The 23,487-nt window shown below is 38.6% G+C and overlaps 4 protein-coding genes across 11 annotated transcripts; 3 read left to right on the top strand and 1 right to left on the bottom strand.

Moving 5' to 3' along the window:
* Positions 1-4: 4 nt before the first annotated feature.
* LOC149618247 (general transcription factor 3C polypeptide 3) lies at positions 5-5,852 on the bottom strand. Its single transcript, XM_089855496.1, has 15 exons — positions 5,682-5,852; positions 4,965-5,582; positions 4,195-4,309; positions 3,723-4,119; positions 3,581-3,668; positions 2,464-2,826; positions 2,274-2,403; positions 2,142-2,216; positions 1,909-2,078; positions 1,755-1,841; positions 1,580-1,678; positions 1,442-1,517; positions 925-1,049; positions 560-718; positions 5-221 (listed from the first exon to the last, which is right to left on the bottom strand). The coding sequence occupies exons 1-15, from the start codon at positions 5,784-5,786 to the stop codon at positions 111-113; spliced, it is 2,718 nt and encodes a 905-aa protein (XP_089711622.1). The 5' UTR covers positions 5,787-5,852; the 3' UTR covers positions 5-110.
* Positions 5,853-5,920: 68 nt separating this feature from the next.
* On the top strand, positions 5,921-12,396 carry LOC149618246 (uncharacterized). The gene is made up of 10 exons (XM_089855501.1): positions 5,921-6,126; positions 7,935-8,308; positions 9,440-9,703; positions 9,774-10,058; positions 10,136-10,415; positions 10,496-10,583; positions 10,652-10,795; positions 10,863-11,016; positions 11,667-11,708; positions 11,827-12,396. Exons 2-10 carry the CDS (start codon positions 7,957-7,959, stop codon positions 11,988-11,990), a joined length of 1,773 nt encoding a protein of 590 aa, XP_089711627.1. The 5' UTR covers positions 5,921-6,126; positions 7,935-7,956; the 3' UTR covers positions 11,991-12,396.
* Positions 12,397-14,091: 1,695 nt separating this feature from the next.
* On the top strand, positions 14,092-23,422 carry LOC149618244 (uncharacterized). 8 transcript variants are annotated; one of them, XM_089855347.1, is made up of 4 exons: positions 14,092-14,518; positions 18,392-20,962; positions 20,993-21,070; positions 21,221-23,422. In XM_089855347.1, exons 2-4 carry the CDS (start codon positions 18,862-18,864, stop codon positions 23,401-23,403), a joined length of 4,362 nt encoding a protein of 1,453 aa, XP_089711473.1. In that variant the 5' UTR covers positions 14,092-14,518; positions 18,392-18,861; the 3' UTR covers positions 23,404-23,422. The 8 variants fall into 8 exon arrangements, with proteins under 8 accessions (XP_089711473.1, XP_089711471.1, XP_089711469.1 ...); XM_089855345.1 differs by having other exon boundaries at positions 18,392-19,957; positions 20,048-23,422; XM_089855343.1 differs by having other exon boundaries at positions 18,392-20,401; positions 20,435-23,422.
* Positions 14,514-18,014, top strand: LOC149618245 (uncharacterized). Its single transcript, XM_089855414.1, has 5 exons — positions 14,514-15,336; positions 15,410-15,474; positions 16,002-16,067; positions 16,334-16,408; positions 16,529-18,014. The coding sequence occupies exons 1-5, from the start codon at positions 15,033-15,035 to the stop codon at positions 16,586-16,588; spliced, it is 570 nt and encodes a 189-aa protein (XP_089711540.1). The 5' UTR covers positions 14,514-15,032; the 3' UTR covers positions 16,589-18,014.
* Positions 23,423-23,487: the final 65 nt, after the last annotated feature.

Here is a 23,487-nt window from a genome sequence, read left to right as displayed (position 1 = left end):
ATGATTGTGTTTGTGTTTATATTTATTTTTTTATTTACGTTAAAAACGGGATGGGAGACGGGGGAGGGGCTTATTTACATTTTTGTGTCGTTTGTAGTTAATTTTAAACATTAAACGACGCAGTATTTTTGGATGTAGTATCTCGCCAAATCATCGGAACCCGATGCTTGGTAGATTAGACTCAGGTTATAAGATATTTCACGGCAAAGATCCAAAGTACCCTGTTTGTTTTATATAATAAAACAGTACACATATAGTATTTTTAAATAACTAACGTACGTATGTGCTTTTAGGGTTTTAATAAACACGAGGATTAATATTTTAGTGTGAAGAAAAAATGGCAACCAGTCAGAACGGGTCAAGCCAATACTTTTACCTCCGATATAAATCGCGCAAAAGTAAAAACGTATTATTTTGTATTTCAGGGTTGCCACAGATTTACTATTTCAATTTCCCTGACTCTTTAAGGATCTCCAAGTATTATTACAACCCTGTGTTGGACTTACCGGCATCCCATCCCAGAATAATAGGAATTAAAATAAAAATAATCAAGCCTTACCATGACTTCTCCGTCAGCGGGTGGTAATGATAATGCCTTCTTATAATAGAAAATTGCCAATGTTGGAAGACCCATTCCGTGCATGGCACGTCCAAGATTATAGTAAACTTCCTGGCATTCCCCTCTTAACATCCAATAACGTTTCAGAAACGCCAATCCCTGATTTTAAAACAATTAAAGTCGGAAAACATTAAGGTTAATGTTAAGTTCCTAATGTAATATCTCCGTTAATTTTAAAGGTACAGGTAAAATAATTTAGGGTGTGATAGCCCAAATTCTCCTCTATCTAGTGGTACCTTAAACTTAGCCCTGCATTAATTAAAACCCGAGATAATTAGCTTTAAAAATAATTAAAATTTAATTACTTGTGCAACCAGGGAACTTTTCTTTGTTGAAAACTTTTGAATTGCCAATTGCATAAAGGATAATCCAATACAAAAGGTCAAAAGAGGGTCATCGGAATATTCATTATATAAATACATATATTCTCCTATAAAATTAAATTAAATTAATTATTTTAATTAAATTAATTAAAATTTCAATTAAACTAAATTAATTATTTTAATTAACTTAATTAAAATTGAAATAAATTATTTTAATTAACTTAATTAAAATTGAAATAAATTATTTTAATTAACTTAATTAAAATTGAAATTAATTATTTTAATTAACTTAATTAAAATTGAAATAAATTATTTTAATTAACTTAATTAAAGTTGAAATAAATTATTTTAATTAACTTAATTAAAATTGAAATTAATTATTTTAATTAACTTAATTAAAGTTGAAATTAATTATTTTAATTAAAATTGAAATTAATTATTTTAATTAACTTAATTAAAATTTAAATTAATTATTTTAATTAACTTAATTAAAATTTACCTAAAGCGTGTTTATAACTTCCGACCACCAAAGCAGTGTGACCATTAAATAAACTAAGAGCTTTATGTTCTTGATGCTTAAATGAATATATAATTAATTAAATTAATCTAAATAATTAATTAGAATTAATTAACTTACTTTTAACATTAATCTCAAACAAAATCTATTATGGCGGACATCTTGATTATAGGAAACAATTTGACATAATAAATTCCAAATTTGATTGGATTCCAATTGCTATAATTAAACTTAATTAATTAATATTCCTAATTAATTAATTAATTAGCTAATTAAAAAATTAACTTAAATATACCTTAAAGGCAAAATTTTTAATTAAAATATAAGCACTATCCATTTTTTGGGCGTAATAACAAGCAAGAAACGCCATGAACTCAATATCCTAAATAAAATAATTAAAAATGATTATATTAATATTAAGTAATTAATTTTAATTATAATTAACTTACCTTAACAATGGCGTTAATTTTATGAAGAAGTTTATTAGTTAATTGACGAATTGAAATTATTTCCAGTTCGTCATAAGCTTTCAAATCATACAATTTCTGCCAAGTTTTGCGATAAAACGCCCATAATTCTTCCCAATCAAACTCGGTATTAACAAATTTCGGATGTCCAGCTATTAATTAGTTAATAATTAACCTTAATTAACGCGCTAATTAAAATAATTAATTAAACTTACAAGAACTATCAATTGTATTAGCAATTTCCCTCAAACTTTCAAGGCGACCTTTGCATTTAAGATTTGATATACAAACTAAAGGAAATTAAATTAGATTAATTAGATTAATTAACAAGGTTAATTGGGGCTTACTCATATACTCCATAGGTGTGGTAACGGGATAACAATTACAAGTAAACAATAATTTAACTCTATTCCGAAATTCATCCCATTTTCCGTGATCATACAATAAAATGCATTGTTTCATTAACAATTTCCCATCCTAAATTAATTAAATCCATAATTAAATATCTTAATTACCATAATTAAACATTAAACTTACAATAATTAATCCATCAGAATCGCCTTCAACATAATCTTGTTTCAAAGCAAAGATCGCTTCATCAAATTTCCCGAGTTCCGTTAAAATATCAGATAAAACTTTGCGGGCTTCAAAATGTAATGGCGCCATCTCGATTACAGTACGATAAGCTTTGACCGCGTCTTCAAGACGCGAAAGAGCGTGTAAACATTCGCCGTATCTCAACCATACGGCTGCTAAGTTGTAGTTTTGGGTTTTAATCAAAATTTCCAAGATGGCGAGGGCATCTTTATAGCCTTTCATTTCCATATAGGCTTCGGCTATGTCTAAAAATAAATCCCCCATTTCTTCCGGACTTTCTTTGTAAATTGGGGTGGCTACTTCCTTAAATAGGCCAAAAATAGCGGTTAAGGGGCAAGTATCGTATTCGTAAATTGAAAGTAAGCCTTGGCTTTCGCAAAAACCTAATGTGGCCGTGCCCATCTTGTTTTAATAATTACAACCTAACCCTTTGCTCTAATAAGCCTTTTCAAAAAGTCCCCTATACAAAATATGTAGCCGAGATAAAAAGCAGAGATAGAAGGCATTTTTCCCTCCCTTATTTCTGCGCGCGCACCTGTGAAACGTCATTTTTAAAATCGCCTATTAAGCCTCGGCTTTCGCAAAAACCTAATGTAGCCGTGCCCATCTTGTTTTAATAGTTACAACCTAACCCATTGCTCTAATAAGCCTTTTCAAAAAGTCCCCTATACAAAATATGTAGCCGAGATAAAAAGCAGAGATAGAAGGCATTTTTCCCTCCCATATTTCTGCGCGCGCACCTGTGAAACGTAATTTTTAAAATCGCCTATTAAGCCTCGGCTTTCGCAAAAACCTAATGTAGCCGGGCCCATCTTGTTTTAATAGTTACAACCTAACCCTTTGCTCTAATTAATCACGATTTTCGATTTCAAAACGCAATTATAATTGATCTATAGTCAATCTAATCTAGTATTAATTGCAGTTTCAACCGAGGTTAAGAAATTATTACCCTAAATTAGTAATTAAACTAATTATTGTTCCTAAAATACATTTTAAGCCTTGGCCTTCACAAAAAAATCCCCCTGAAATAAAAGTAAACGAAAGAACTTTTACTTACAAGTGCAAGATTGAAAAGATTCAATCTAATTAGGCAAACTGCTAATTTACTTTGTAGATCTATCGGCAGATTTTCAGGTACATTACACCTGAAATTAATTGTTAATTTAACTGAAAACAAAAAGGGATTAAATAAATCTTACTTCGTGGCTGTTTTTAATGTTTCTTCGTTAATATTATCAGGTTTAATTTCATCAAAATTAACTCCGCAATAGAAACAAATGGTTTGTATTCCAGATAGAAACATTTTCTCATTCATTTGTAATTCTACGAGAATATTAACATCTTCGGGTGTAAAATATTCCGCGCATTTTGGCCCCGTTTTCTCCATAACTTTAATGGCAGAACGAACATCGCCACTTTCGTTATAAATTTTGGCAATTACTCTGCATAATTGAATTGCAAGTTCGTATTGCTCCGGTTCTAATTGATTCAAAATGGCTTCGTAGCCGCGAACCGCGTTTTTCTTTTCACCCAATTCTTCGTAAATAGTACATCGACGCCAGATTAAGTTTATATTCTTATTGTCGCATCTAATTGCTAATTATTTTAATATCTGAATCAATATATGTTCTTTTTTGGGTGGCCCAGGGTTTCTAAATGTTTATATCTAACCATTTGTATAGCAAGAAGCCGCCATTCTCAAATTTCCTCTGTCAAGACACATTAACGCTATTTTGACCCATTCTTCAACATTATTAGGGTTAAGATACGCTCCAATTAAAGAAAACTAAATCGTATTAACCATAATTAACTTTAAAACTGATTTAAACCGCATTTTTTTAATCTTTGTTTATTATTTTCAGTCACTAAGCCTTGGTCAAGTCCCGTATCAATTTCAAAGGCTTAGCGACCATTCTTCAAGATTATTAGGGTTAAGATACGCTCCAATTAAAGAAAACTAAAGTGTATTAACCATAATTTAACTTTAAAACTGATTTAAACCGCATTTTTTTAATCTTTGTTTATTATCTTCAGTCCAGTCACTAAGCCTTGGTCAAGTCCCGTATCAATTTCAAAGGCTTAGCGACCATTCTTCAAGATTATTAGGGTTAAGATACGCTCCAATTAAAGAAAACTAAAGGGTATTAACCATAATTTAGCTTTAAAACTGATTTAAACCGCATTTTTTTTAATCTTTATTTATTATTTTCCGTCGCTAAGCCTTGGTCAAGTCCCGTATCAATTTCAAAGGCTTAGCGACCATTCTTCAAGATTATTAGGGTTAAGATACGCTCCAATTAAAGAAAACTAAAGGATATTAACCATAATTTAACTTTAAAACTGATTTGAACCGCTTTTTTTTTAATCTTTGTTTATTATCTTCAGTCGCTAAGCCTTGGTTAATTTCAAAGGCTTAGCGTTAACCCTAAAATCTCACTTACTTGAAATGTTTTCTCCATGTCACCCATTTCTTCGTAAATCATCGCCAATGTTTGAAAAGGTTCCGCAGCTCTTGGTGCAAGACGAATAACCTCCATGCACATTTTAACCGCATCTTCTTTATCCCCGCGTGCAAAACATAAATTGGCTTCCCCCATTAAACCCTGCAAATCTTTTGGCAATTGCCCCCGACGTTTCATCTTGCGTTTCTTCTTAAACTCCTGGAAATCTTCTTCGAATTGGTCTCCGGCTGAAACACTTTTCTCAGTAGTTACACCAGCACCTTCTCTAGTCTCAGTTTCAGCTCCGCTGACTTCTTTGTCAGACTGTTTATCTTCATCTACATTGTGCTTTTCCATAATTTTGGTGAAATCATCGAATGTTATTTCACCATCAAGGTATTTTACGGTTAAATTTTCTTCCCAAGGTTGCGGAGATTGCTTAGATTCATCTTCAGAATCTTCTTCTCCTCCGCTACTAACATTGGCTTGATCAATAGCCATTTTCTCAATACCTTTTTCAAGGTTTGAAGAGGATCTAGAACTCGAGGGTTTTCCAGGAGAATCTTCCAATTCATCCTCTGAGATATCACTACCATCGCTACAAATTAAACCTTCTCCCTACGGACGGACCCCCATGCAAAACTACGATTTAAATCTGGCGCCAAAGCGGGCCTAACTATTTTGAATTTCAAAAAAAAAAAAAAAGCCAAGGCTTACCACACGCTTTAGTTCTTTATACATTTCCCATTGTTCCGGAGAAACTTCGCCTTGTAAACTTTCAAATAATGCTTGAAGATCTTCCTCGTTATTTACACCTTCCATTGGTAATTGAATTTCACTTTAAATTTAATTACTTAAGTTAAATTTGAGCACGCTTTATTTGAAACACGAGCGGATAAATTTTCAACCACTAGGTGGTGTGTGGTGAGTGCGTAATTGCCATGGTAACGTGACGCCAGTTTTTGCTCTAAAATATGATAATGTAATTTAGCCAATTATATCCCTTTGTTTGAAGTGGTGATATTTCGCAATCATTTTAAGCAGCCGACGCTAACATAATTAGCGCAGTTAATCGGAGTCTATTGTAACGCTGTAATTCGGTACAATTAAAATTATATACAAGTTATTTATTAATTAGATGTTTATTTATTTATTATTGTGGGTAAGTAATTTACAATTTTTTATATTTCAATCAACGCGATTTAAAATTGGGTTAACATATGGACGGATTTACTGATTTTGCATGATAAACAAACAATTGGGCTACGAGCCGAGGCTTAGTAAAATTAAATTTACATTTTTTTAAGTAACGGTTATAGATTGCGAATATTTAATAGCCTTGAAACGTAAATTTAAAATATATATTTAGAAAAACCTTGAAAATATGCTCATTCATTGTACTAGCTGAAACTTAATTTATTAATAGAATTAAAACTGGTTAAATTCAATGTTTTAAGTACATGTACACTCGGCTGCTTATGCAACAAAGTTTATGTTGTTTATAAAATACTCTTATCAAAATAGCACATAAACCTTCGGAAATTTATAATATTTGTGCAAATGGCGATAATTTAGGGAGAGGGAAATTTTACATTCTTAAAAAAATAGTACTAAATTGTAGTTAAGTGTTCTGTTGCTGGTTATTCAGTTGATCTTTAACCTTTTACCCTGAATTTAAATGAAATGATTAAACTTTTCAAGTGCATGTGAACCAAATTTCACCATTTACCTTTGACCCCCAATTGATAAATTCCATTTAAAACTGTTAGTTATTATAGTCAAGTTAATCTCCAATCTTCCGGGGTGAAATTATCCCAGTTTTGTTTAAGGTTTCAAATATTATGTTTTGATGTTTTTTCTGCGTAAACTGCTGCTGCAAAATCTAGTCGCAGGTGTTGTTTCATTTATGCCCTTGCCTCTTTTGCTATATGACATACAGTACAGCTACCATTATCTTACGTACTGTACATTATAGTACACATACATTTTTGCCTTTTAGTAAAGATAAAATACCATTTTCGATCAAACCAGTTGTGGTACAGTCCTTTTGGCTGTACCGTTGACGCTTGTACTTCATTTAATATTAATTAATCATAGTTTAGTTCACATAAATTACATTAATTAATCACTAATCACTAATCATGGAGTAAGTTTTGATTTTTAAATATTTTAAGTTATATAGTAAAGGGTAATGGCAGCGGCTGTATTAAGCTCTATGGGGAAATAACATGGGGTGCCATTAGTCTAATGTTTTTGTGGCGTTTTAGACGATTTCGGACTAAAAACTACATAATTAATACATTTAATTAGTGTATTCTGTATTTGCATTTTAGTGTCTTGAGTTTTTTTACGGGATTTATATAGGTTTTTGTGATAGTCTATGTTCTTTTCAAGCCAGACTATAGCACTATGGTTTGTGAATGTGCGATTTTTAGATAGGGCGCGAAACATTATACTGTCGCAAAATTTGCCATAATGCTTACGTGAAATTTTGCCATAGTAACTTAGTAAGTCCGCTACCACGAACTTGCTCGTGACGTCACACCCTCCTATCTCTTACCTACCTTTTGGCGGCCATATTGGAAGTCGTCACCGCAGGCTGTACAGTTTAGAGTGACGACCAATATTGACGTCACGTCCCCGTAGCTCCTCCCCTTTCGTTACCACTCTATTGTACCATAAAGTGTTTACAATTGCACTTGTAGGCAAACAATAGGGACTTGGCAATTCGGGCTTAACTCCGCCCCCAGCGCCATTATGGTATGTTTTTTTTAACAGAATGAAAGCTATATAAGCCCCTCCTCCTGGTATGTTTTTTAGCACTAATGGAAGGTAGCCTGACGTTGCATGACGTAGTGCTGCCAACTCCCTATTTAGAGTGACTACCAATATTGACGTCATGTCTCCGTAGCTCCTCCCCTTTCGTTACCACTCTATTGTACCATAAAGTGTTTACAATTGCACTTGTAGGCAAACAAATAACGAACTCAACATGAAGGTGAACGGTACTCAAGGCGAGTACCTACCAGTATCTCAAGGCATTCACAGTGACGAAGATGAAACGCATTTAGCCGGCATTAAAGGAACGGTTAACGCCGTTCCCATCAAAAATGGGGCGCTCGAAAGTACTTTAAGTAGCACAAAAGATCTGGAAGAAGCCAAAACCAGCGTTGGTGGCAAATCTGAAAAGGCCCCGATGTCCCCGTTGAGGAAAGTCTGCTTTGTCCTATCCCTTCTTCAATGCGCACTCTTTATCATTGCCTTTGGGTGGCTTATTCCGTGTAAACTACCCAGATATCTCGACAACCCTGGGAAGAACTGGGAATTCCCACTTCAAAGTTATGGTGAGTGTTTTGGACCATCTTTGTCTTGATGGGGAGGGACAGACAAACAAGGGCCATATTGTCCTTGGTCTGAAGTTTCAATAAACAATCCTGGGGTAGGTGGTTAGTGTTAGGAACCATCCTTGCCTCGATGGGGAGGGACAGACAAACAAGGGTCATATTGTCCTTGGTCTGACGTTTTAGTAAACAATCCTGGGGTAGATGGTTAGTGTTAGGAACCATCTTTATCTTGATGGGGAGGGGCAAACAATTACAAGGGTCATGTTGTCCTTGGCCCAGAGTTTCAATAAACAATCCTGGGGTAGATGGTTAGTGTTAGGAACCATCTTTATCTTGATGGGGAGGGGCAAACAATTACAAGGGTCATGTTGTCCTTGGCCCAGAGTTTCAATAAACAATCCTGGGGTAGATGGTTAGTGTTAGGAACCATCCTTGTCTGGATGGGGAAGGAGAGACAAACAAGGGTCCTTGACCCAGAGTTTCAATAAACAATCCTGGGGTAGATGGTTAGTGTTAGGAACCATCCTTGTCTGGATGGGGAAGGAGAGACAAACAAGGGTCCTTGGCCCAGAGTTTCAATAAACAATCCTGGGGTAGATGGTTAGTGTTAGGAACCATCCTTGTCTGGATGGGGAAGGAGAGACAAACAAGGGTCCTTGGCCCAGAGTTTCAATAAACAATTTTAGGGTAGATGGATAGTGTTCTGAACCATCCTTGTCTTGATGGGGAGGGATAGGCAAACAAGGACCATGTGGTCTTTGGTCTTTAGTTTCAAAAAACAATCTTGGGGTAGATGGTTAGTGTTAGGAACCATCTTTGCCTTGATGGGGAGGGATAGACAAACAAGGACCATGTGGTCTTCGGTCTTTAGTTTCAATAAACAACTTAGGGTAGATGGTTAGTGTTAGGGACTATCCTTGTCTTGTTGGGGAGGGAGAGACAAACACATGACGTGGAAAGAGTGAAATTGTCCTTGGTCTAGAGTTAGAATAAACAATCCTGTGGTAGATGTTGACGGATTACCTTTCAAGGTCTGTTAGCGTAATGTTAGAGTTAGCCCTACATTATAAGCAAGGTTGAAGTACCTTAACACTCGGAAGCGTTTTAAAAGGATAATTTATGACCTTATAGATCTGACAACGCAATTCGGATTCGCGAAACTTGACCAAAAGTCGGGGTCAATCATTTTCGGGTACCAATCACCCACAAACGCTACTTTGAATGGATTCATATCGCTCAATGCTTTAGACGGGAGTCGACTCTGGGAAATGTCCCTTTCTGATAGTCCCGCTAGTTTAGTTTGCGCCAATGGTTTCCGAACAACCGTAGATGGACCAATAATGTGCCTGGCTGTTGACAAAAGCGGACGAATGGCTAGTTTTAGGGCCAATGATGGTGCGTTTACTGTGGCTAAACGGGACGGTTTCAGGGGGACATTTACTCAAATTATGTCCCGTTTGTATAGGACATATTGAATGGTACGTTCATAACCACAATAAGACCTGGTCGCCAACCGAACTCTCTGTTCCGAGTATTGGGTCCGATTGTGATAACAACACAATCAATGAAATTTACGTCGCCGGAGTTGAGGGATCGGAACACGTTCTTTACATCATTTCCGGTTCATCCGGTCAAGTTTTGAACACGGTCACCTTAACGGCTTGCACAAGTGTCCCCAAGAAGATCGTTCCATGGTCTTTTGAAAATCAGAACCACTTGGTTTTCTCTTGCATGGATAAAACTGGCTTTGGTAAGTCAGTACAACTCTCAAGTACAAGTACGACGGAACTTACTTACTTACCCAAAACTAATCATCTGTCGAATTAGAAAACATTTGGTCAGTTCCCATGGACAATTTATGCGGACATGGTCCTCAAGGTGCTTCTGAGGCCATTTCATTTGATGCCTTGGACACGCGAACACTTCACAGTCTCGAAAAGGACAATAGTCTCTTGGATATTTTGAGTGTCCCTGTGAAGAAAGACGGAGATGTTGATGATGACTTTCATCAGATATTGGTGACGAAAAACGGACATATAGTTCGATTGGTCAACAGTGACAATGAAACGGCTTGGACTTTTGATTTGCCCTCTGATTTGGTCCCAATGTAAGACTTAATTAACATCCTTTGTTAAAACAAAGAAAAACCGGTTTTTTAAGGTGGGTTTTTATTGGTTTGGTTGATAGTGACGCAACCAGTGGAAGGTTTTTGAATGAATCTGTTCAATGCGTCGCGGTTCTGGCTGAAGATGCAACCGATTCAAAGAAAACAACTGTAAGGACTTGGCGCCTTACCTTATTGGGGACATTGTAAAATAATTCCCCTGTTGTTCTCTAATGCAGTTAATTATCATTGACGAAAGCAATGGTCAAGCCTTGTTCAACTACACTTTTGTTAATCAGACTTCGACCTTTATTTACGCGGCTGTCAATGCTAATGGTGCTAAAGATGGCCTTCTCATCAGGACATTGAGTCCCGCTGTTCAAGTACTTGTATTGTTTTCTGTTTCAGTTTTTCTTTGGGTTTGATTGTAATTGGCGTGTTTTCTTGCAGGATCTGTCAGTTATATCTGAAGATAGTTCAAAGGGAATGTCGGCATCGGTGGCTGGTGTCTATCAGCTTGAAGAGAAGTTCCTTATGTTAGAATGTGATAAAAATGTATCGTTTGATACACTGTTGGTTATCCCACTTATGACCAAATGCACAAGTAAGTGCATGCTGAATTTTTACTGTAGTTATTTTTAATTTTACTGTAGTTATTTTTAATTTTACTGTAGTTATTTTTAATTTAACTGCAGTTTTTTTAATTTAACTGCAGTTTTTTTAATTTAACTGCAGTTTTTTTAATTTAACTGCAGTTTTTTTAAATTTAACTGCAATTTTTTTAAATTTAATTGCAGTTATTTTTAATTTAACTGTAGTTACTTTTAATTTAATTTAACTGTAGTTACTTTTAATTTAATTTAACTGTAGTTACTTTTAATTTAATTTAACTGTAGTTACTTTTAATTTAATTTAACTGTAGTTACTTTTAATTTAATTTAACTGTAGTTACTTTAAATTTAATTGCAGTTTTTTTAAATTTAATTGCAGTTTTTTAAATGTAATTGCAGTTTTTTAAATTTAATTGCAGTTTTTTTTAATTTAATTGCAGTTATTTTTAATTTAATTGCAGTTATTTTTAATTTAATTGCAGTTATTTTTAATTTAATTCCAGTTATTTTAAATTTAATTGCAGTTATTTTTATTTTAATTCTACTCAATTTTAATTTTAGTAGTTAAAAATATGTTTTAATTTTAATTAATTACTATTAACTCTAATTAAATTCCTTTTTACGTAACTTAAATTTATTTCAGATGACGGTTGTGAACCCGATTTGTACAAGAGAAATCCCTCTGGTGAGTAAAAAAAAAACTGATCTCGTTTTCCTGATTTGAGATATCTGATATCAGAGGGGGAATAGCTTGTAAGACTTGTCAGTCCCTTAAGAACAATATATATTCCTTGTCATCTTAGTTCTTTTGGCTGACGTTAACGGAGACGGTTCGATGGAATTAGTCCAGACAGTAACGGTTCAAGCTAACAATGTTGACAACGATGAAATTCAAAGCAATGTTAAATTTTCCTGGTTGACTTCGCCAAAGAAATCGTGCGATACTTGCGGTTGTTCCTTAATATAATTAAAATTAATTAAAATAGTTAATGAAATATAATCATAGTTAAATATAGTTTATTCTTTGACACTATTGTATTTAAATAAAGAAAATTAAGAACAAATTATCATGAAATTAATTAAATTAGAAAATTGAATCCTGACGTCACGTGACGTGACGTGAATTTATTCAAAATAAAATATAATAATCTCATTTATGAATATTGAATGAATATTTATATTCATTCTAGAATTTGAATTAATTCATTTTAATCCCTATGCAATCTAGAAAAAAAAATTATTTTATTTTTAATTATTTGTTCTGTTTTTTTTTCAACTTTGACCTTTCATGTCTATTTTTAATCTTTTGGAAATAAAAATAAACAAAATTATTCCTACAGCAACTTATTAAAGATTTGAATATTTTAAACACGTTTCCTCGTCTTTATTTCACTTTGAATTGAACTGAATTGAATTGAATTAATTTTAGAGTGAATTAAAAAGGTTTGATCTTAATTTTAACGGTGGTACGTTGTTTTTCATGGTTTTTTCCGTTAAATATGGGTTTTTTTAGCTCTGGAAGTTAGTATCAGTGCTGGAGTGTTTGCAACTTGGGTATCAGGTTGTTTTAAGCACGTTTCTGACCTTTGGAAGGGCCTGAGAGTGGATTTTTCGCGATGGTGGAGTTCGATGTTCGGCATTAGTTGATAAAATGTTAATTTTACCTTAAATTGATGTTTTAACAAAAATGTGTTTGGATTTTTGTGATATTTTTATTTTAGATCAGCAATAACATTTTACAGAATCGGTTTCTTGTGTCAATTTAACAAAATTAGTTTAATTAGTTTATTTTAATTATTTACGTTTGAACATGTATGACACATTATTATGGGTTCAAAATATGCCTATTTTGTAAAAATATATAGTGAGAGATTCTATGAAATTGGTTTTAAATTATCAATTAAGTTCGTATAAATAATTTTGGATATAATTTGTAAGCTAATTGGATGCAAAAACTTAATTAAAATATGTTTTTCTCAAATTTTCTTATTGGTCAGATTTTGACAGTTTTTGCCTAGGAGCTTAAACACTTGGTTGACTGGAGGAAACATGGAGTAAAAAGGAAAAAAAAATATTTTTATACAAAATTTCGTGTGGTAAAAAGAAAAATTACTTTCGTTTGGTTTAATTAAACTAAATTTGACTATAATAACTCATTAATTAATATATGGTATAGAAAATATTAAGTTTTAAAGTTTCCACGATGTCTAGACTCTAGAGAAATAAGTCACAGTGTAAGAAACCGGGTACGAGGTGTTAATCCTCTTAGTTTTGTAGACGCAATCCGGCCATCCGGGATGGCGCGAATTCAATGTTGTTCCGTTTTAAGTTTCAAATTAAAATAAATTACGCCGAATTAAGTCTTAATTTAATTACAATCAATTATAAAACTTTTTAAGGAGCTAAAATATTTAATTTGAGCCCTCGTCATGCGAAAGAAACGTTTTACATGGATTTGTGAAACAGAGTCCTGCACGGGCCGGGCTCAAGCCCCGTCCGGCCCGAGGCCCGGCCCGATCGGGTCGGGCCGAGCCGGGCTTTCCACTTTTGAAAATTGTATCGGGCCGGGCCGGGTCGGGCTTTTAAAATTTTGGAAATTAACGGGCCGGGCCGGGTCGGGCTTTTAAAATTTTGGAAGTTAACGGGCCGGGCCGGGCCGGGCCGAACTTGATTCTCATCTAATCAAAAGTTCAAATGAAAGAAAATTTAAATGAGTATTAGCTTCAAATGTACAAATGTAACGAACAATTATCAAAAGAAATGAATAATACACGACGCTAAACCAAATATGAATTGAATTCATTGATTTTATGTAAAAAAATATAAAAATTACAACTGAACTACGTGTAACGGGCCGGGCCGGGCCGGGCCTGTTCAATTCATTCAATGTGTCGGGCCGGGCCGGGCCGGGCTTGATTAATGCATATAACGGGCCGGGCCGGACCGGGCCGAAAAACCAACTATGTACTCGGAATCGGGCCGGGTTTCGGGCTTATTCAAAATTCTAAAACCGGGCCGGGCTTGGGTCGGGCCTGAAAAACTCGGCCCGTGCAGGTCTCTGTTGTGAAATATTTTCGCTAAGCCTAACGTTTGTATTCAAAGTTTGAACCATAGACATGGTTTGATGACTCGAGCTTGTTAAGCCTAATCAGGGCCTAATCTACGGAATGGATGTGGTTCACGAACGCCATGTTGATTTTGTGGCGATTTATTTGACCTCGCCGGGGTCGAAGATGAAGAAAGCGGCTGGACATATTTGAATTTGATGAAGATTGGACCTGATTGGGATTTATCTGTGACCCTTTGGTTGAACTTTTGCGCATGTTTTCTATGAAATTTCGTGGATATTTTAAATGAACTTTCATGGCCTCTTTTTTGTGAATGTCTCCTACATTTGGATAAACTTTTGTGCGCGCTTATGGTGATATTAATGAACTTTGATTGGATTAAACACATAACGTCAAAACAACCAAGGATACGTCATCACCACAAGCTGTAAGTTTTGTCTCTATATTCTTAGCATGATTTTTAATGATATAAAACTGATTATAGGCCTATATATTTTACAAGTAATTTTTGTTGTGGCTGTTTTAAAATGAATTCAAATAATACAATCCATAAGCATATAAAATTTAACTAATTTCCCATTTAATGTGTAGGCCTATATAGTAAAATAATGTAATATTATGATAATAAGAACAGTTAGGCAGGCCTATATCAAAGATGTATAACATTTCTTTAAAATAAAATGATAGGGGCAAACAAACTGTGGGGTTATAGGTTAGATAAATTACCTGTAGTGTCTATTGAGTCATGGCGTGTTGGCTATAAATTTCAATCAACTGTTGCTAAGTTTAATAGTCCGGAAGAGGTGAAAATTCGCGTGAATTATTTACCTGTACACCGGAAGTGTTAAAAACACGTGTAACTTCGGGTGTTCAACTGAACCCAAAATGCGTTGCGTACGTTAATAGAAATCATTGATTCATATTTCATAAATAGACAAAATATGAAGGCATCGTGTTTACTAGTCGCGGTCTTAATAATGATATTCGCGGTGTTAAGTTCGGTTTACGGTAAAGATGACCAGTTTATGACCGCGGCCAAACAGATGTCTTTCATGGCAAATTTCATGGGTATGAAAGACAAGGAATTCGTGGAATTAATGCAAATGGCTGATAATGGTTATAGGTTGTTTAACACCTTTAAAAATATGTACTACGATTTTCCCCAAATAAGTCAAATGATTGCGACGGAGTTTGGCAATATGATGCCAATGATTTTTAATATGTCAGCCTTAACCGGAAATTGTGGTCAGTAAAAATTAGTATAAATTAATTTAATTATTAGTAATATTCATAATTAAACGAATGGCGATTTTATTAGAAATGGCTAGAATGGCTATGGAAACTTATAATGGTGGTAAACTTTGCGGAGAAACTGCCGAAATGGTAATAAAATAAATTATTTATTTAGGTTTCAATTGGGGTTAAAGGTCAGTCAGGGAAGATACGCGGTCATAGATCTAAACTGGACTAAAGTTAAAGAGTCAGGGATAGATTTAATTTTAGAAGTGGGAATGGAGAACAGGGCGCGCGTCAAAGTCCCGGACGGACCCCCTTTCACGGAACTGGGGGGGGGGTATGAAAGAATTCTGAGGCGGGAGGGTCATAGCGACAGAGGTAAAAAGGAATTACGTCATTATTTTTCGCCGTCTCCGCATCAGCAACGTCATCAAAACGTAGTTTAAAACTGAGCCAGCCAATAAGATAATTTAAACTTTTCGTTACATTACGTGTTGGAGGGAGGGGCCCTATCTATACTGGGTGGGCTATGAGTCGGAATAACTGAAGTAAATACTAACCGTTAGACTCCATTCCTACTTCTAAAATTAAATCTATCCCTGATATAGTCAATTGGTTAATTTAATTTAACTTTATCATCGTTTGTATCATATTATTTACACTTATTTTTGAAGCCAAGTATTAAAGAATGCGGTAGTGATTATTTACCGCCAACAATGTGCATGGGTCAATCGCTACCTGTAAGATAATGCAATTGTACAGGGTGTTACAATCCAAAAAGGGGGCTGAATCAAAATCTAAGGACTGGTCATAGAAGTTACATTTAACATTTCATCGATTCACTCAAAATTCAGTTGATTTCCCATAGAACTAACCATCCACGCATCCCATTCATGTTCCCATACTTCGGTCCTATAATAACCCTTTTTGGAAGAACACCCTGTATATTTTAGAAATAAGTTATGAAGCAGCTCCTGCATGGTGTTTGTACAAATATGTTTATTAGAATATGGATGCGATTCAAGCTTGCCTCGGAACAGCTTGGGATAGTACTGTACAATACGTTCAATCGAATCCAACGGTAATGTAATGTAGACATGTATTCTCACGCTGTACAATCAGAGAAGTCTATTGTTTAAAATTTATAAAATTCAGGGAATTTAGGCCTATATTAATTTAATTTTAATTTAATCGTACTTAGAAATGTATTCAAACCGCCGTTGACATGATGTTAAATTCACCATGGGCGCCCAAAAATTAAATTAAACATGAATCAGTATGAACAGCCCGAATATAAGTTAAATGAAATAAATAATCAACATGAAGACGAAATTGCTTTGATTATTTCTTGGAGACGACATTTTTTTTTACTTCTTTTAATATAAATAATATGTAATTAAGTTATTTATTTATTTATTATAAATAAATGGATTTATTAAATTGTTAATTCGCATGAAACGTTTTAATTATTTCACTAGTCGAATTACACTCAGAGTTTTACAAAAATGGTAACTATAGGACCTAACCAAGAAGTGATATCTATAGTTTATTAGGGAGAAGGTATAAGATGCCTAAGTATTAATTCGCGCGAGCCATAGTCCCAGCCAGTCCCCCTTTCAAAATACAAGGGGGGGGGGGCGTAAAAGAAGGCCCCGGGCTATTTCGCCAGCTCTCCTCAGTCGGAGGAAAATACAAGTAATTTTTTACCTCATTGGCGTCGCGCTGACGTGCACGAGTTTTCAAGAACCAATGAGATGCTGCAGCTGGTTGTAATTTAGAGGCGGAGGCGGGGATTAACAGTCCGGACAGGCTACGTCTACGTTTGGACTGGAGATAAAGAGCTAGATTATAAATGTGCAGGCGAATTTATATAACCTTCTCCCTAGTAAACTAGATATCACTTCTTGATAGGACCTTATACAACCCTTTTTTAACAAGCTGTATATTCCACAATCATTCAATTAATAATATTGTATTTTGGGTTTTAATTAAAAATTCCACACACATGCCGTCTTTTGTAAATTATCTTTGGTCAAAGACCTTGTTCTAATTCATTTACACTACCGTATTTATAAGCCTAAATATTGTTATATTATATTATGCAAATCCAACTACGTAATGTAATGTTCTACATTCTACTCCAGTCATATTACCACAGCATACTGAAGACCCTAACACGTGTTTAACGGTCATGCTTAAACTTTGTAATTATTTTTCGAATAATTAATGCTGGCTAAAATCCTTAATTGACTTTGAGGTAGAGATGGAAATATTCATAGTTATTAAAAGAATGATTAAAACAAGCAGAAATTTTATTTGCATAACAGCTACTCAAACACACAAGTCGCTCTCTGTACCTTCTTTTTCGATCTATTTATTTGAATAATTCATTACGAATTTTAAGGAAATGTGAAATAATTAAATAAATAAATAAACGGTTAAGTATACAGGGTGTTCTTCCAAAACGGGAGGGTTAATAATTATTGGACCGAAGTATTGTACATGAGTGGGTTGGCAGAACACCCTGTATTTTAATTCCTTGATTTACAAACGTTTCACGTTCTCTTTAAATTTTTACGAACGCCATCCGCCATTCAATTGTTTAGCTGTTTATATTAAAATTTCTTTTATTTGCTAATTATTATTTCTTAATGATAATTACCCGTACATCCCACCTGATTAATTCGTTTCACGTTAGTGTTACTTTGTCACGACATATCCTCGTTTGAACTGGCGCTATTTTTCCCCGAATTTCGCCAGTCGCTTCATTGATTGTCCATCGAGGCAATTGTTTTAAGTTGATATGCGACTATTTTGTCCAACATTGCGATTATGGACTTTGCTAATTTTGTCCTGGCATTATAACGCCTTAAATGCGCAATTAAGTGGGGGCGGCGCTGTTGTAAGTGATGGCGGCGCGGGTGGAGGTGCATCGGGTGGCTCTATCTCAGCGGACGGAGGTAATTAATTATTATTTGTATTTATTGCGAGGTTTTCGAAATGACTGTGTAAACAGGCTTCAATTTAGTTTTTATTAAATATGGATGGGTTTGGTATAACTTAGGAGGTGGAGGTGCTGGTGGATCAGTTGGAGGTGGGGGAGCTGGTGGATCAATTGAAGGAGGTGGAGCAGGGGGATCAATTGGAGGAAGTGGTGCTGGTGGATCAATTGAAGGAGGTGGAGCAGGGGGATCAGTTGGAGGAAGTGGTGCTGGTGGATCAATTGAAGGAGGTGGCGCAGGTGGATCGATTGGAGGAAGTGGTGCTGGTGGATCAATTGAAGGAGGTGGAGCAGGGGGATCAATTGAAGGAGGTGGAGCAGGTGGATCGATTGGAGGAAGTGGCGCTGGTGGATCAATTGGAGGAAGTGGTGCTGGTGGATCTTTAGACGGAGGCGCAGGTGGTAAAATAGGCGGAGGTGGTGCAATTGATGGAGGTGGTGCTGGTGGCTCGATTGGAGGTGGTGGTGCTGGTGGAGCAATCGAAGGAGGTGGCGCAGGGGGATCGATTGGAGGCGGTGGCGCTGGTGGAGCAATGGAAGGAGGTGGCGCTGGTGGATCGATTGGAGGAGACGGAAAATTTGGTGGTGACCTTGGTGGGGGCGCAAAAATTCCGGCAATGGATGGTTCAATGGGGGCAGATGGTAAAATCCCTGGGATGGATGGTAAATTCCCTGGGATGGGTGGGGGATTTAATGGTACAATGCCTGGGATGGATGGGGCAATGCCTGGGATGAATGGTACAATACCTGGGATGGATGGTAAATTCCCTGGGATGGGTGGGGGATTTAATGGTACAATGCCTGGGATGGATGGTAAATTCCCTGGGATGGGTGGGGGATTTAATGGTACAATGCCTGGGATGGATGGTTCAATGCCTGGCATGGATGGTAAAATCCCTGGGATGGATGGGGGATTTAATGGTTCAATGCCTGGGATGGATGGTAAATTCCCTGGGATGGGTGGGGGATTTAATGGTACCATGCCTGGAATGGACGGTAAATTCCCAGGGATGAATGGTACAATGCCTGGGATGGATGGTTCAATGCCTAGCATGGATGGTAAAATCCCTGGGATGGGTGGGGGATTTAATGGTACAATGCCTGGCATGGATGGTAAAATCCCTGGGATGGATGGGGGATTTAATGGGTCAATGCCTGGGATGGATGGTAAATTCCCTGGGATGGGTGGGGGATTTAATGGTACCATGCCTGGAATGGACGGTAAATTCCCTGGGATGAATGGTACAATGCCTGGGATGGATGGTAAAATCCCTGGGATGGGTGGGGGATTTAATGGTACAATGCCTGGGATGGATGGGACAATGCCTGGCATGGATGGTAAAATCCCTGGGATGGGTGGGGGATTTAATGGTACAATGCCTGGAATGGATGGTAAAATCCCTGGGATGGATGGGGGTTTTAATGGTTCAATGCCTGGAATGGATGGTAAATTCCCTGGGATGGGTGGGGGATTTAATGGTACAATGCCTGGAATGGATGGTAAATTCCCTGGGATGGGAGGGGGATTTAATGGTACAATGCCTGGGATGGATGGAGCAATGGGAGGTGATGGTAAATTAGATGGAAATGTTGGAGGTGCTGGCATGGGAGGAGATGGGAAACTTGGAGGTGCTGGAATGGGAGGAGATGGGAAATTAGATGGAAATGTTGGAGGTGCTGGCATGGGAGGAGATGGTAAATTAGATGGGAGTATTGGAGGTGCTGGCATGGGAGGAGATGGGAAACTTGGAGGTGCTGGAATGGGAGGAGATGGGAAACTTGGAGGTGCTGGAATGGGAGGAGATGGGAAATTAGATGGGAATATTGGAGGTGCTGGCATGGGAGGTGATGGTAAACTTGGAGGTGCTGGCATGGGAGGAGATGGTAAACTTGGAGGTGCTGGTATGGGAGGAGATGGTAAATTAGATGGGAGTATTGGAGGTGCTGGCATGGGAGGAGATGGGAAACTTGGAGGTGCTGGCATGGGAGGAGATGGGAGTATTGGAGGTGCTGGCATGGGAGGAGATGGGAAACTTGGAGGTGCTGGCATGGGAGGAGATGGGAAACTTGGAGGTGCTGGCATGGGAGGAGATGGGAAACTTGGAGGTGCTGGCATGGGAGGAGATGGTAAATTAGATGGAAAACTGGGAGGAGATGCCAAAGGTGGCATGGGAGGAGATGGTAAACTAGATGGGAGCATTGGAGGAGGTGCCAACGGTGGTATGGGAGGAGATGGTAAGTTAGATGGAAATATTGGCGGAGATACCAAAGGTGGCATGGGAGGAGATGGTAAACTAGATGGGAACATTGGAGGAGGTGCCAACGGTGGTATGGGAGGAGATGGTAATTTAGATGGAAATATTGGCGGAGATGCCAAAGGTGGCATGGGAGGAGATGGTAAGTTAGGAGGCGATGGTAGCGTTGGTGGTAGTCTGGGAGGAAATGGAGGCGCTAATGGTGGCCTGGGAGGAAATGCAGGTGCAAATGGTGGCCTGGGAGGAAATGCAGGGGCGAATGGTGACCTGGGAGGAAACGGAGGTGCTAATGGTGGTTTGGGAGGAAACGGAGGTGCTAATGGTGGTTTGGGAGGAAATGCAGGCGCAAATGGAGGTGCTAATGGAGGCGCGAATGGTGGTCTTGGAGGAAATGTAGGCGCAAATGGAGGTGCTAATGGAGGAGCGAATGGTGGTCTGGGAGGAAATGCAGGCGCAAATGGAGGTGCTAATGGAGGAGCGAATGGTGGTCTGGGAGGAAATGCAGGCGCAAATGGAGGTGCTAATGGAGGCGCGAATGGTGGTGCTAATGGAGGCGCGAATGGTGGTCTGGGAGGAAATTTAGGCACAAATGGAGGCGCGAATGGTGGTCTGGGAGGAAATGCAGGCACAAATGGAGGTGCTAATGGAGGCGCGAATGGTGGTCTGGGAGGAAATGGAGGCGGAACTATAAGTGGTCAGTTCCCTAATGGAGGCGTGAACGGACAATTTCCAAATGGTGGTATGAATGGACAGTTCCCTAACGGGGGTATGAATGGTCAGTTCCCTAACGGCGGTATGAATGGACAGTTCCCTAACGGGGGTATGAATGGACAGTTCCCTAACGGGGGTATGAATGGACAGTTCCCTAACGGGGGTATGAATGGACAGTTCCCTAATGGTGGTATGAATGGTCAGTTCCCTAACGGCGGTATGAATGGACAATTTCCAAATGGTGGTATGAATGGTCAGTTCCCTAACGGCGGTATGAATGGACAGTTCCCTAACGGCGGGATGAATGGTCAGTTCCCTAACGGCGGTATGAATGGACAGTTCCCTAACGGCGGGATGAATGGTCAGTTCCCTAACGGCGGGATGAATGGACAGTTCCCTAACGGCGGGATGAATGGACAGTTCCCTAACGGCGGGATGAATGGACAGTTCCCCAATGGTGGTATGAACGGGCAGTACCCTAACGGAGGTATGAACGGGCAGTACCCTAACGGCGGAATGAACGGGCAATACCCTAATGGTGGTATGAACGGGCAGTACCCTAATGGTGGTATGAACGGGCAGTACCCTAATGGTGGTATGAACGGGCAATACCCTAATGGTGGGATGAACGGGCAATACCCTAATGGAGGGATGAACGGACAATTCCCTAATGGAGGGATGAACGGGCAGTTTCCCAATGGCGGTATGAGTGGAGGAAACATGGGAGGTGGTGGAGGAAATATGGGAGGCGGTGGAGGAAATATGGGAGGCGGTGGAGGAAATATGGGAGGCGGTGGAAACATGGGCGGTGGAGGAAACATGGGAGGCGGTGGAAACATGGGCGGTGGAGGAAACATGGGAGGGGGTGGAGGAAACATGGGAGGCGGTGGAGGAAATATGGGTGGAGGAAACATGGGAGGCGGTGGAGGAAACATGGGAGGTGGTGGAGGAAACATGGGAGGTGGAGGAAATATGGGAGGTGGTGGAGGAAATATGGGTGGAGGAAACATGGGAGGTCGAGGAAATATGGGTGGAGGAGGTAATATGGGTGGAGGAAACATGGGAGGCGGAGGAAATATGGGTGGAGGAAACATGGGAGGCGGAGGAAATATGGGAGGGGGTGGAGGAAACATGGGCGGTGGAGGGGGTGGAGGAAATAATAGAGGTGCTGGCGGAAACGCTCGTGTTGGTGGCGCTTCTAAAGGCAAAGGAGGCAAGAAAGGAAACGGTAACATTGGTGCGGGTGGCGGCAAAAGTGTAGGTGTTGGAAGAGGTGGAGGCAAGGGTGGAGGAGGTAGAGTGGGCGGTGGTGGCGCGGGAAGAGGTAGGGGATCTGGCAACGTTCGCGGAGGAGCGGTGGGTAACGCCAAGGTCGCCAATAAAGGAGGCTCCAAAGTCCGTCGAGGGGGTGCAGGAGGAGGCGGTCGCATGAGAACGGGAGCCAACAGCGGCACCGCCGGTAAATCGATCACCGTCAACCAAAATGGACAAGGAACTGTTTTCTTAAAAAACCTACAAAGCAAGTTAGACGCGGCCAAAGTCGGCGCCACTATGCAAAGCGGCGGGGGTGGCGCTAGTTCCAGAGGCGGCGGGCGCTACGTGGCGCAATCTGCCGGTGGTGGCGTTCAACGACAAGTTGTAGTTGCCAGTCCCGGGGTGGCTTCCGCCGGTGGTCTTGGCGGAGTCCGATACGTTCAGTCTAGTGGAATACCATCCGGTGGTGGCGTTCAGTACATCCAATCAGGACGTGTACCAGCAGGGGGAGGCGTTCGATACGTCCAATCAGCAGGTGTACCAGCCGGGGGAGGCGTTCGATACGTCCAATCCGCTGGTGCCATCCCTTCAGGTGGTAGTGGTGTTAGATACGTCCAATCAGGTGGTGTACCATCTGGTGGAGGCGTTCGCTATGTTCAAGGTGGAGGTAGTGCTGGTGGTGTCCAGTACGCCGCCGGTGGTACGCGTTTAGTTCAAGGTGGCGGGACACGATTAGTCCAACCTTCGAACGTCCAGTATACATCTGGTACTGGCGGTACTAGGTTGGTACAACAACCTTCGAGTGTTCCTTATGCTGCTGGTACATCCGGTACCAGATTAGTTCAACAAGGTTAAATGAAGAAATAAGGAATGCAATTTGGAAATTTCTAAACGCTAAATAATGTATCTATATAAATAAAACTGTATCATAATAATATT

The sequence above is a fragment of the Phalangium opilio genome, unplaced genomic scaffold, assembly GCF_054372755.1.
Source record: "Phalangium opilio isolate 3A_F unplaced genomic scaffold, DU_Popi_V2 ptg000209l_1, whole genome shotgun sequence".
NCBI lineage: Eukaryota > Metazoa > Arthropoda > Arachnida > Opiliones > Phalangiidae > Phalangium > Phalangium opilio.
The sequence above is the reverse complement of the archived record's forward strand: the minus strand, read 5'-3'. Positions and strand labels throughout refer to the sequence as shown.